Here is a 14,802-nt window from a genome sequence, read left to right as displayed (position 1 = left end):
CTGAATAGATCTGATACCCTTGTACAGTATAATTACTATAATAATTTCTAATACACAAAGGTTTAAGAATCCAAAAAAGGTGCTTGCTGTGTTGGTTTATCACTGACAAAAACTTGACCCAAGCAGCAATAATAAAGAAAAATGCAAAAAACAAACAAAACACACTTCAGTTTCTCATTTTTATTTATTGTTGTAGCACATTTATATGTATTACATTTCCTCCCCCAATAAATAAAGGAGTTCCATTCCACATATTTTCTTCCATTTTAAAAGCGATTCTTTCCATACAATTCAGATTTAAAAATACATTTAAATAAACTTTTAAAAAATTACTGTATATCACTGATGCCATTTTTTTGCCTCTTTTCCTACTTTCATTACAAATCTTCACTTCAATAGAAGGTGTTAGCTTGCAAAATAAAAACAAAACTAATGCAACAACTAAATGTAAAGACAGTGTTGCGGGTGAGGAGCCAACTGTCAGCTCTGAGGTAAGTTTCTGCTGCCTCTGGCGGCGGGCCTCTTGTTACCTCTTCAGATTCTGCTGGGCCTGCTTCAATAAAGTGTCGAAGTCTAGTGCATCATACTTGGCTCTTGTAGGCAATGGATCGTACTCTCTACTAGAATCTAGAAGACACAAGTGGAGATCCAAAAAAAAAATTAAAAAGTGATCACATAACGATGGAGATGCTTCAATAACCCAGAAAACAGACTCAAACAGTCAATGTTTGCAAGACGAGTTTTTCACCAAAATGTGTAGCCTGGAGTACTTCAGTGGCATTTGATTAAATACACATGCATACCGAGGTCAGCATAGGTGGTTTTGCAGAACTGTCTCCTTCCTCCAAAACAGAGATCAAATGGCAGCTCATCAGATTTGCGCAGCTTGCTTCCATTCTCAATGGCCACAAAAGCATCATTGGTGTTGTAGTAAGTCACAAACCCGTAGTTGTCCCTGTGACAGATTATCAAAACATCAGTCTGCATCCATTTCAAGTTCAGTAGCAGTCCAATTCAGGTCTGTGTTCTGTTTTTAGACTGTGACTTGCTTTTAAAAGGGCGACCTGGGGGTGCTGCCAGGAAGCCCCAGTTATAAACAAGCCTGGTTTTGCTTTTGCACTGTAGCTTGGCCTAAGAGGTCATGGACAGGACCAACTAGGTTCAAAGACAGTGCATTATGTTTGACACTAATTATTATACACTTACCCATGGTCTCTAAAGTGCAGGGTGCAATCCTCTATCTCACCAAAGAAAGAGAAACGCTCTTTAAGTTCCTTTTGGGTCATTGTACTCCGAATTCGGCCACGTAAACAACACGACGCTCCTCCTGGGAGAAAAATGTTGATTATATGACTCATGATGAAAAAATATTTTGCAGAGTCTTATGAAATATACACAAAAAAAAACAACTCACAATGGCTTTTTCCTTGCGTCTCTTCATGTCAACAGTCATTTTTTCACACTGACCATAGACAGGCCTACAAGATGAACTGAAAACAACAAGCAGACACTTTTAGACTAACTGTAAAAACATTTACCTAGAAGTGAAAGTTACATATTGAGAATCAGGATAGATGAGCAGGATGAATATACTGTACCTGTGCAACCTTCTGTTTCTACTCCACTGTGCTTGATTATGAGGAGACTGAGAACGAGATCTGGAGCGACTCCAAGAAACCAGAACGGGAAGAAGAATAAGAGTACCTCCTCCTCTGGGAGGAGGAGCGGGATACAGAGGGAGATGATGGAGAGGAGGAGCGAGACGAGGACCTGGAACTGCTTCCAGAGTGACGTCTGCGATACCTGTTAAAAACAAAAACAGTGAGGAATTAAAAACCTCTAAAATACAGGGTTTTTTTTATGAATACGAGACCCTTTGAAAAAAGTTTTACCTTTTCTTAGATGGAGAGCTGATCTAGACCTAGAGCTAGAGGAATGGGAGTCTGACTCTGAGGCGCTGGACATAGGGCTGGGAGATCGACGGGATCTTCTTTTCCTTGACTGGCCTCCACTCCGTTCTCTGGAGTTGGATTCAGGGCTGGGTGTGCGAGAAGCTGCACGGCGGCGATAGGACCTCCCAAAAGGCCCTCGTTTGGGACTCCATTCTCCAAGACCAGTATCGGTGTCCTGTCGTGATGGAGAAGCATCAGGGGTCTCCAGCACAGAGCTTTTCTCAATTCCCATGGGGCTCTCATCCAACGGCTCTCTGAGCGGTACGACTGTTCTCTCTATATCTGTAAGGTTTTGGGTAGATTGGATGGAGGATGCTTCCTCCTGTGTAGTGGTTGCAGTGGCTGCTTGATTGGCTTTATAACTATGAAAGACTGCTGTTTGACCATTCCAGCGCTTTCCTGGCTCTCCAGAGGAAGTGGTTTTGCTAGGGAGGCAATAGTCATGGTCCAAGCAGGCCAGTTTCTGGGTCTACGGTGGGGGCAGCAGGAGTGGGTTGCTGCGGGTCTTAGCCAAGGGTAGAGGCCGTGCTTCAATCTGGATACCTTGGAGGGGTTCAACTTAGAGGCTTCTGCAGCCTTGCTCTTCCCCAGCAAGGCCACGGGGGTCAGAGGTTTCCACATCTGATGGGGAGGAGTGCTGGGGGGGTCAGAGCTGAAGCAGAAGAAAGACAGTGTAATGAAATTATAACTGTCGGTGATGATGACAATGTAAACATTTATTCAAATTAAATATTCACTGATAAAAGCTATTTAGTACTTTCAATAAAAAGGCGGCAGGGTAAAAATATATCTAAAATAACGCCAAAATTAAATAAAATATGTATACATACAAAGTTACATATGTATATATTATGTACATGCATATACACAGCAGTACAAATACGGTGTGCAATATTTCTGATGACTGTGCCACTGAACGCTTCAGTGAGTAAGATGTTGTGGTTCCATCTACAACCAACTAAACACCCCTTGCATCACCCCTCCCTAAAATAGGTGCTAAATAATACAAAAGGCTTTTGGTTAGACCCAGTGTTTGGTGGTCCATTTTGGGCTTATTGGTTTAGCTATTATGGCTCTGGACCATATACTAAAGGTCATAGTTGGCAGGATTAATTCCAGATGCCATCCACTATAAAACAGAAATAAAGGACCAGTCTGTTTTGAGCTGATGTAGAAACATGGTTGACTAGATGTGACCCACTCCCTCTGTAAATATCAAACAGCTAATTCTAAGGAAACTCAAACACAATGACTCTTAATCTGTGGGCGTTTACACTTAAATTAAAACAATTAGACATACGTATTTCCAAGTCTTTCACACTGAACTTTTAAAGTAGACATTATATGTGAATAAAAAGTTCCTTATCCATTTGACTGAATATACTCATCAACAAGATTAAAATGCTGAATTACCTGCAGTGCTTGAGAGATCATTAGCTCTCACACGCTCCACAACCGTTTTTTCTGGAGCCAACTCATTGCTGTAAAGTAAGCACAGCATCTTAGAATATTACATGTACAACTTAGTCTGAGTCTAGATAAGAATAGATAGAACAAAGTCCACACCAAACAACATCTACAAAGTCAAACTGCAGATGACCCTTAGCTGTATGGGATAACAGCAGGGTTTGCGGTAGGTCTTGGCAAAATGTGGACTATGCCACTTTCAGACACACTCACACATTACGTAAACAGGTTTCACTCGGTAAGGAGTTTTCAGAGAAACCGTTAACTCCGTCAGTCACACTGAGCAGCTTTAGGGCTGTAGGGTAACTCACCTAGAGTTTCCTACAGCTGCTGCTCTACCAGAGACCTCCGGTACACAATGCTCCTCTTTGGCTGAAGAGAGAAGGAAGAGGGAAATGAGTGAACACGAAAAATATGTTAGAAAACCTGAAAGGTTGAAACAAGGTGAAGAGAATGCTGCAGCAGGTTGGGTCTTATTTCCATGTATAATGTGTCATTTCTTTGGAGATACAGTGTATTTTCCATGAGAGACATTAACAATATATGTGAGCCACCATGAGTTGCTCACAATGTAAAGATTCAATAACAAGAACAGCTGATGTGAGTGATGGCAGTGTCCAGCCAATTTAGGGCTGGAGCTTGTACATCCGCCCAAACAAAGACAGCAGGGCGAGAGTTAAATGGATTTGCGGACAGGGCAAAATTCCAGCAGCTGAGCAGACAAGAGCACAAAGCAGCTCCTCTGCCCCCCGCAGAACCATCTCTTAAAGTGGAATGTGTCAGGGAAAACCTAAACTAAAAACCACTCATTTCTGTCCTTTTAACCACAACTGTTAAGCACATGTCACCATGGCAGTCAGATAAGCGTCTAGTTTTTAGAACGTCCTGATAACATCCATTTCATAGGTCACTTCTACTGGACTATAAACTCAATGGCAGCCCTGCTGTTTGCATCTGTTGGTCCAAGACTGAAGTCGATAATCGTGTGACATGACAGATGACCCTTTCCTGAGCATGTGAACAAACTAAGTGTAAATTGTGACAAATAAAGCTCTTAACTGGGTACTTTTTATCAAATGAAGTGTCCTTCCACCCACTGACCAAAGACAGAAAAATCAGGAAACTGATACTCTGACCACTTATAGCCTGTTAGTATTCCATAGACACATGACAAATTAAAGGTGCTCTCATATCTTATGATGTACACATTTGCTACAAAGCCTATCCTTCATATAGCACAGATACTGAGGGACAGCTCTCATGGAAGTAATGATATTGCCAAATATCTGCTGCACACATTTCTTCTGTTACATAATATACAATGCCATATTGGCTACCCCATTACACCTGCATGGGACCCACTAAGATACTGGGCACCACACTCCAGCTTTATAGTTGGAATTACATTAATGCACTGGGAAGTCCTGTAAAGCAGGAAGTATTCCCTTGATACAGTAACAGACCATGCATAAGAAAGAAAAAAAAAAAAACAGAAGGAGAGGTGAAAGATCAAATTAAAACCTACTACTCACCTTGGGTTTCCTCAAACTGCTCCAGCAAACTGGTAAGATCAGCAGCTTCAATTCCTAGAAGATTAAGTCACATGATATATTAGAACAAACACACTGAAAATCAACCAATCTCCTTTGAGCCCGGGATATTGAAAATTTTTTAGCCTATTGTTTTAGTTTGGGCACAAAAACAACCCTTACCTATTTCACTGGTGAAGGCCTCAATCAGCTCCTGTGTGGGACTCTTTGCTCTGGTGGGTTTAGCTGTTGGGGTAGGCTCGGCCTGTAGACTCTGGGTCTCCGGGAGAGGAGAACCAGGAGAAGAGCTGGGTAGGCTTCTGGAGTCAGCAGATTTAGAGGGCTTCTGCAGATATGCTCAGTGAATTTAATGAGGCAGAACCGGTGACCTCAGGCACATTTGGGATAGTAGTGGTCTTCAGGGGGGCACTGGGAGCTGACACAGCAGCAGCAGGGCATCGTGTTTCATTGCATCTGTAGTGGTTTCAGCATAGTGCAGCTTTACAGACTTTGAGGATACAGGCTGATTGTCTGGACCATTAGTGACTCCGTCCTCGTCTCCTAAAGGTGCAGGACTCCTCTCCTTTGAATGTTGCACAGGCTGAGAGGGTTTCAAAGCAGATGGCGAACTGGAGCTTTGAGGCACAGAAGGCAATACAGGTTGAACAGTGGCACATTCTGTTGGTAGTTTCTCCACTGAACTAGAAACTGCAGCAGGATTCTGGGACTGAGAAGGCTTAGGGGTTGACACAGTTTGTGGTTCTGGTGTTTGCTGGGGTTTAGGAGAAGAAGCCTTGTTGGATGAGGCGACCATGTAGGCTGGTGGCACCAACAGCGCCTCAGGGGTGGGTGGAGCACATGGCCCACGGGGCTGCCAGGCAGCTTTCACCTCTTCCACTTCCTTCTTTGCTGACTGGTGTTGGGGTCGGCGAGGGTCCCTGGGGCTGGGGTCAGGCAAGCAGGGAATAGGGGTGAGCTCTTTCGGGAGCTCTGGAAGGCTGGGCCACTTGGTGCTGTAGTTCTCCTGTTTTTCCACTGGCGCAGGCTTTTTCTGCTGTCGGAGGCGTCTGTACTCTGCCAGACTGAGGGACTTGGGTTTAGGTTCTGGGACTGCAGGCGCTGGAGGGGGAGTGGGATCACTAACAGCTGAGGCGGGGCTAGGAGCAGCTGCCGAGCCATCTGAAGACATGTGGTCTGCCTGTGTTGCTGACAGGACAGCAGAGGGAGCTGCTGAGGAGTCCTCCAGCTTCTCAACCTCTGGGATCGACTGATTCAGCTCATCAGGGTTTAGAGAACTCAACACTGGAGGAGAACTAGACTGAGATATCGCAACGCTTGCATTCAACAGAACTTTGTCCTGACTTGACGGTGCAGATGTGGCAGACGATATTGCTGTAGTGGTGGTTTCCGGCTGGGTTTCAGTTTGGTTTACATTTAGTTTCTTAGGTTTTGTAGATGAAGTAGGAGTTGTTGTAGCAGCAGGGGTCACTGAGATGTTATTTTGCTTCTTATTGTGTGATCTTTTTTCAGCCTTTTTCAACAGTTCCTGTGGTGCCTTCTTTACTGAGGCACTTCGAAGGACCCTTCCTTCCACAACTTCATGCTGGAGATTTTTCTTTTTCTTATCCTTTTTCTTTTTTCTTCTGCAGGGGCTTTTCTCTTTAATTTCTTCCTTGTGTGTCTTTACAGACATTTCATCTTTCACATCTAAACATAGGCGTGGTGTCGCAGCTGCTGCAACTTTCACTGGGGCTTCACTAACAGTTACATCTTCATCATCAACTACTATATGCTCTGAACTGTCAGAGAACACTTCTTCTGCTACATCTGAACATTTCTGCTCATTTTCTGAGGGCTGTTGCAAAGAGATTGGAAGATTCATGTCTGGAATGGCCAGAATGGGCTCTCCATTTTCCCCCTGATCTACAACTTCAAGTAAAATGCCTCCTTCAGGCAGCATCTGTTCTCCCTTGTCATTCTCCACACAAATGGCCATGCAGTACGGGTGCATATGCCTGACCAATTCCCCCAGACTCACTGAAACATCATCTTCACCCTCCTGCTCAAAGGTGATGGGAAGACCTTCCCAGTCTAGCAGCTCATTGTCAGGAGGTGAATCAAGTCGACCTGGGCTAAGAGTGAGGGAGCTGTCCTCTTCCTCCTCTCCATCACTCCTCTGCTGGGAGTCTAGGTGGATCCTGGGGAGGCTCTGGCAACAAACGGGACCAGAAACATCCAGTCAAATTCTGAAATTATGTCTAAAGAACACATTTATGTATGCTGATTAGGAACGTGGAAAACTACCTTTCCGGCTAATAAGGGTCTTGCACTACATAGTGCATCTTTTTCTGGAGGGGATCTGGACATACACAGCAATCGCCTGAGCTACAAAGTCAAAGGTAGAAAAAGGCATGACAACATTAAAATTTTGACTTCTTGAAATATTTTATAAACATTTAAAATAACCCTGATGACCTGGATACATAGTTCATAAAAACTACAACTTGCAGAAAAATACATTATCTTTAACTGAAAATAAAGACTAAATAATAGGGATGGGACTAGTTGGCTTTGGTGCTGATAAGTTTTCAAACTATAGGTTCTGGCAGTTAGGATCCAATACTGAGTAATAAGACGCACCATGAGTCTGAACTGTAATGAATTTGAAGGCAAATTGCTGAGAAAATAAAGTGCGCTAATATTTTGTTAGCTAGTTTTAGGCACAGCGTCAGATTTATCTGACTGATTTATTTAAGGAATCATTACTTAGACAAGAATACTCAGTTCAATGCTGTCTTAATTTCTGATTACATCAAAAATAGTACATATCCAACAGTGCTGAATCTTTTAGTGGGTGGTTATATCAGTTGATGAATGGATCATCAGCCCTTTCCAAATATAAACTATACAGCAAACTTTAAAAATCCACTTCTTTAAAAACTAGGATAAATCTGGTTGGCAGGTTTCCTTCCTTCCCCCTTTGCCACAAACTTATGAGGCAGACTGGTACATCACTCAGAGTTATATACAACAGCTGGGTACTAACCGGAGAGTGTTCCCTGCCCTTCTGACCTGACAGCAGGTCTGAGTCAGGCAGTGTGTCAAACGGAGACAGGTTCTCATCATCCACATTGTCGAGGATCTCTGTCAGGGCAGTCAGCAGCGTGGCCTCGCTCTCCTCATCCAACCCTTTAGTCTAAATAAGCCCACGAGAATTAGGTCACACTATGCAACATAAGGAGTGTAAACAAACACCAGGGCAGTGCATACACCTTACAGATGTCCCTTTGGTTACTGTATGTTTCAGCATGTGAATATAATCTTGCCTCTATTGTTGCTGTGTCCTCAAAGAAAGAAAGGATAGAAGGGTCTAAGGAGCTTTGAAGGGCCTCCAGAGTGTCTCCAGAGTTCAGTCCAGCAGCCTAAAAGAGGAGAAAACCAGTTACATTATGAGGAATAAACAACTAAGATACTATTTTTAAGTGAAGTAACAAAACTTAGTGCCTAACACTGAGGAACATCATAGTGGAATTGCAATGAACTACGCAATTATATGCCACAATACGTGGTAGTCATGCAAAGTGGAATACATTTAAATTTCATTAAAGATTCAAGTCAAGATTAGTCTGAAATGTAATCAAGAGTATTTGTTTTGTGGTTAGAGGGGACGCTTGAGCTAAAGCCAGACATGTGAAAATTAGAGTCAGAAAAGGAAACGCTGGAGGCCAAGAGAGGCCACGAGCTTCACTTTCCAGCTTAAGAGGAGGAGGAAAAACAAAATACCAGGAGCACTTTTATAATTAACAAATAAAATGATGGAAGTGCTAATTAGATATATAGCACTTCAACTGATATAAAATGAATCCTAGAAATCTAATGAGTTATTCATATCTATATTACAGATGTCCGTTTCAATCTACAATGGCAAAGTTGAATGGACAATGTTGAATTGTAAAAACCAACTTTATTATACAAGTGTAAAGTTCAAGTAGTAAAAAAAAAGGGCTTCCCTCAGTTTAAAATAACAAAACTACAGCATAAAGGTCATTCTTTAATGGAAACACAGCTGATAACATTATGTACTTTCATCCAGAAACAGGTTCTTGTACAGTGACCCACGTGTTTCTGTCCACACATGCACAGACAGTGGGCAGACATGTCTGCTCCCAGCCTCACCCTGTCCACAGGGAGGAGACCCACTCAGACCACGTGTTGCACTACAACAAACAAGTGCAGGGCCAGTTTTCACTAAATGTTAACAGTAACAGACCAAAAGTAAACAAACATATTAAAACTTAAACTTTAGAGGTAGAACAACATGTAATGATATGAATAACTCGCATTAAGATGTAGTAAAAACAAACGGAATGGATTAACTATAAAGCCTCTTCTGCGCATGTGCGGAAGCCAACATGTGATTCACCATGACTGAACCACATGTGAATGTACATACAGGTTTTGAATGAAAATCTGAGTTGCTGCAGCAATATCACAATCAAACCCCAACAGAAATTTTTAACAGGTAAGCCTGTACATGGTGGTTGTATAAAAGCAGTATTCTCAATGCAGATAAACTGAAATAATGACACACACTGCAACGTGTTGGCACAAAGCCTACAGCACAAAACACTAAATCATAGCTTATTACTACGGAACAACAGCCTGTAAATCTCAGAGCATGTGCACAAGGAATACATTTATACGACTATGATCCCAAAGTTAGCAACTAGCATATTTGCTGCGCGTGTTACCACGTGTGTATGAATCAGTACATGACCAGTACACAAAGTACTTTGACACATTAACTCCCTGAAAGGAGCTTAGAAAGTAAAAGTTATATATTTATTGCTCCAGTGCTGCACACAATAGATCAACTACACAAGAAATACAAGGCTGTCACCTCATTTGATGAAAAGATAGTTTAGTTTAGAGGAGGAAACTGCATGGCTCACTAGCCGGCCGGTGAAGCTACAATGAACCCCAAGCTAGCTGTTTACTCACAGCTAATACACACTGACTGAGGAACAATAAAGCAAATACAGTAAATATTACACACATAAGATACTATTTAACTGGGTGTAATAACTCTGACAGGATAACTAGTGTTTAAAATAAGTTTAGTGATACTATGGTTGCATCCACGTGTCACTTTTCCATGCGCAGTGGAGCCCTAGTACACACAACACACGCTGATCAGCTGTTAAAACACTCACATAAATACTCAACAGTTGGATTAACCAGCAGGAAATGAAGGACATAATCAGTTCCTTACCTCATCTAGTGTATCCAAAGTTAAAAAATCCATATTGCACGCAGTTAAAGTGCCCTCGCTTGCTCCCCACCGCACCGCCATCTTGCGAGAACAGCAACTCCCTGCACCGACTCGTTTCGGAATGAAAAGTAATGAATCGCGCATTGGAGGGACGAGCGAGCCGGTAGAGACACGTGGTCCCACATTCCCGGCAAAATGACGCAAAGTGACGATGGGGTCGGGGATACGTGATCACGTTTCTTTGTAGTTTTTTGGAGTTGTCTGCGTTAAAGGCGCAAGTTGCCAAAGTGCCCACAAAGTACATTCCATCCAACTACCATACAACATTATTTATACTACAGAAAAAAAACAAAACAAAAGCCAATAATAAAGAATAATTCACAAAGTCGGGTACAGAAACTAAAAAATACTAAAAGTTAGCACAAATTATATTTAACCCTTTCATGCATAGTGGTCACTACAGTGGACAGCTGTTCTGTTTTTTTTTTTTTTTTTTGTATTATTTATTGGTTTATTTAATAGGGATCATGCATATTTATCCAATCCAACTTTATTTGTAAAGCACTTTAACCCTTTCATGCACAGTGGTCACTACAGTGGACAGCTGTTCTATTGTATATTCATGGGTTTTGTTGTTTTAGTTCCATATCAGCCAATATAGTGGGTGCTTATGTATCATCCCAAACACTGCAGTTCAGACCATTACTCTAATTTTGCTGTTCTTGATTAACCTGATCTGCACTAACACATTTTAGTGTAAGTCAGTTGCTAATTGTTATTAGACTCTGACAGTTTTCTTAAACAAAAAGTTTTTTTTTTTTTTTTTCTCCATGAAGTGAGTAACAGCTAGTATTAGAGTACGCTAAAATGTGAGAAAATGGAATTAGCGGCATTAAAAATGTTTTTATTTCATAGTTTTCATACAGTATATCACTTTCTAATGATGGGCTTTAAATAAATGTTTCTTTGCTTCAAAAATTAAATGCATGGTATCCAGCTGAGTGGACATTTTTATAACTCCATGAAAAATAGGTTCATAAAAAATTCAGTTGCATTGTTTTTTTTCACGCTTAAAGAGGAATAAAGTCACTCAAAAAAAATATTGACTAAGATTCTCATAATTCACACATGAAAGGGTTAAAACAATCATAGTGGACCAAAGTGCTGTACAGAAGAATAATTAAAACCAAAATAGAAGAATAAAGAATTTGTTGTTTTAGTTCCATATCGTTTGACACAGTGGACGCTTATGCACCATCCCATACACTGACATTCATACCATTACTGTAACTTTGCTGTTTATGCAAAGTTTCATGCTAATCCTAATTGTTAATAGACTGTAATTGACAGTTTTGTTTTATTTATTTATTTTTTTAAATAAAAAGTTGTTTTTTTGCATATTATCTCCTCTATACAGGTATGTTAAAATGTGAGAAAATATCAAGTTTAGCAGCATTAAAAATGTTTTTATTGCATAGTTTTCTCACAGTAAATCAGTAAATACATGTTTCTTTGCTTCTAAAATTAACCCTTTCATGCATTAATTATGAGAACCTTAGTAAATATTTTTTTCTTGAGTGTTTTTATTCCTCCATAGGCATGAAAAAAAACAATGTGATCATGTTGTTTTTTTTTCATGGAGTTACAAAAATGTCCATTGCATTGAATTTCCTGAAGTAAAGAAACTTGTTTGAAAACCCAATATCAGATATTGATATTAAAACAATGAAATAATAATAATGTTGCTTACATACATTTTAGCATATTCTAATGCTAATTATTACTCTTTTCATGGAGATAATATGCAAAAAAAAAACAAAAAACTTTTTTTGAAAACAAATAATTGATTTACACTGAAACATGTTACTGCAGATCAGGTTTATCAATAACAGCAAAGTTACAGTAATGGTATGAATTACAGTGTATGGGATGATGCGTAAGTGTCCACTGTGTTGGCGATATGGAACTAAAACAAACAAACACCCATGAATATACAAGAGAACAGCTGTAGAATACTGTCCACTGTAGTGACCATTATACATGAAAGAGTTAAACGCATGGTGTCCAGCTGAGAGGACATTTTTACATCTCCGTGAAAAACAGGTTCATAAAAAAATCAATTGCATTGTTTTTTGTTTTCATGCCTATAGAGGAATAAAAACACTCAGGAAAAAAATCTTGAGGTTAAGGTTCTCATAATTCAGGCATGAAAGGGTTAAGCTACAGCTAAAAAGATGTGGTGGCAATGGATTTTTTTAAGCTGTTGCATTATGCTGTTTCCAATCATATTAATTGTTTTTTGTAAAAAAGCCAAAACCTGTGCTTTCCTGGGTCTCAGGAGGATAAAATGCAAGCGTTTCCACTACATGGAACTGGCTCGACTTGACTATCACGTATTATTCCTGGAGACCATTTCCATTACAGGGTACTACTGACCTTAGAGTACCTGGATGTCATAGCGACGCTGCGCATAACTTCCATGACATCAGCTCAGAGAGTTGCTAATAAGTTACTGTAAACTCATTGCATGTTGCCCCATCAAGCTCCCACTGAATCTTCTAATCAGCCACTAAGGACAGAAATGTCTGAACCTCCTCGACCGACCATGGTGCCTTTTGTGGGCTGTCATCATGAGCCCCTTTACACAGCACCTCTGTTACAGGAATATTTCGCCTTTATTCCAGAACGACATCTGTGTAAATGAAATGGTGGAATCATTGGTCCCACCTTTATCGCGACTTTGTAATGCTAGTAACAGAGCTGCAATAAAGGTGAAATCATGATTGAACGCTAGGAACACCTCTCGCAGAGATCACATTATTAACATTAGATAAAATAAGACTTTATTTATCCCACAGTGGAGAAATTCGAGTGTCACAGCAGCATTTACAGTAAAGTGAGCATGCAGAACAGGAAAGATAGTGATTAAATAAGAATATGCAAATAAAAATAGAAAATAGTAACAAAAATTCTCCATATGTACAGATATTTACAGACCAACAAAGGAAATGTATAGTGAAAACAAATACACAAGAACTTTATTACTTTTGTGAAATTTTTCAAAAATTGTTATTGTTATGCAGAAAATCAAGGTCAGTGAAGTTGCCATATTTGGTTCCTTACCCATAAGTGGCAAAAACAAACAAACAAACAAACAAGAAAAACACATGTAATGTGAAAGGAACATTTTAAAACATTGGAACATTACTTTTTGAACATTACAACAACATTAGTGCTGATACAGACACCTGTCAACATTATTCCTTTGAACATCATTCCTACAGTAATACCATCACTCATGGTACCTAACAAAGCAGTTGGACTCACTGTTCATGCAGAGGTGGACCTTACAGACCATGTAGACCACATTTGACCTGAAATTGTTGCCTCACTGTCCTCACTGGAACTGTTGCTGTCACTGTCTTTTAATATATTCAGAATTACGAAAAAATAGTCACTTGCCCGATAAAGGGTTAAGTACTTTTAGGGTCAGGGATAAGTTGGTGAGGTTAGTTAACCAAACCAAACCAAATTTACTGCACACACTTTCAGGCATCTGATGACACTAGATGGGACAAACACTATGCTAAACATGCAGTGCTATCAGCATGCACTCATATTCAATTTCATTCATCATTCATTCATATATATACATATATATACACACACACCCACACAACACACACACACACACACACACACATATATATTCATAGTTTCTACCATTGCTTATGAATAATTCACTTTACATGATATGAAGTTTGAAAACTATCAAAATTTTGCACAAAATTCTGTACAAATTCAGAAAAATACCCCTTAAACAACCTAAAAAAAGTACTACTATACTAAACACTGTTAATGGTTTTGAAGGTTATGAGAAAAATAAAAAGCTAATGTTCTTTCTCCACCTCTTTGATGTTTCTGCTCCTGCAGTTTTGGCCTTAATGCGTCTTCTTCTGTCAAGGACCAGGAAAACAAAGAAAGAACAAAGGCTCTGTAGGAACGGAGGACACTTAGACATTATTTGCAAATAAAGAAAAAACATATATGTGGCACAAGTTTCCTCTTTATGCTTTTGTGTTATTTGCACCACAGTTAAAATGCACTCCTTTCTGAAACCTCTCTTGACACAAGCAATGATGCAGGAAAGTCACACGCATGAGTTTTTAGTTATTCTAAGAAATTATGTCCATAAATTTATTCAGATCTTCAAATATATGAATATATTAAAATCACATGATTATATTTTTTCTCATGTGCTTAAAGACACAAAAACAGAGTAATGGCCAGTGCAATACTCACCCTACCTCAGTGCAAATGCCACAACACATGCACCTTACTACTACCTGTATATATCCTATTCGCTGTACATATCGCTCATCTGTAGTATAGAGTTAGCTTTTGTATATTCTTTCTGTATATTTTGTTCATCTCAAGAGTTCTAGTATTACTTTAGTAGCACATGTATCCATCCATCCATCCATCCATTATCCAGGGCCGGGTTGCGGGGGCAACAGTCTTAACAGGGATGCCCAGACTTCCCTCTCCCCAGACACCTCCTCCAGTTCCTCAGCTGTATTAC

At 40.1% G+C, this 14,802-nt stretch overlaps 1 protein-coding gene and 1 non-coding gene across 2 annotated transcripts; both read right to left on the bottom strand.

The window, feature by feature from the left end:
* Positions 1-281: 281 nt before the first annotated feature.
* Positions 282-10,466, bottom strand: pprc1 (PPARG related coactivator 1). The gene is given in 22 exon segments (XM_030156632.1): positions 282-627; positions 804-955; positions 1,207-1,306; positions 1,309-1,327; positions 1,415-1,490; positions 1,599-1,675; positions 1,677-1,803; positions 1,893-1,918; positions 1,921-2,294; positions 2,297-2,336; positions 2,338-2,495; positions 2,498-2,590; positions 2,593-2,604; positions 3,366-3,433; positions 3,731-3,791; positions 4,952-5,005; positions 5,132-5,306; positions 5,370-7,157; positions 7,253-7,333; positions 7,995-8,144; positions 8,275-8,370; positions 10,221-10,466. Coding segments are annotated over 22 exon segments (3,972 nt in total). The 5' UTR covers positions 10,365-10,466; the 3' UTR covers positions 282-526.
* Positions 1,037-1,176, bottom strand: LOC115434801 (small nucleolar RNA SNORA50). The gene has a single exon (XR_003937599.1). It is a non-coding gene; the product is annotated as a small nucleolar RNA SNORA50 (small nucleolar RNA).
* Positions 10,467-14,802: the final 4,336 nt, after the last annotated feature.

The sequence above is a fragment of the Sphaeramia orbicularis genome, chromosome 15 (assembly GCF_902148855.1).
Source record: "Sphaeramia orbicularis chromosome 15, fSphaOr1.1, whole genome shotgun sequence".
Taxonomy (NCBI): domain Eukaryota; kingdom Metazoa; phylum Chordata; class Actinopteri; order Kurtiformes; family Apogonidae; genus Sphaeramia; species Sphaeramia orbicularis.
The sequence above is the reverse complement of the archived record's forward strand: the minus strand, read 5'-3'. Positions and strand labels throughout refer to the sequence as shown.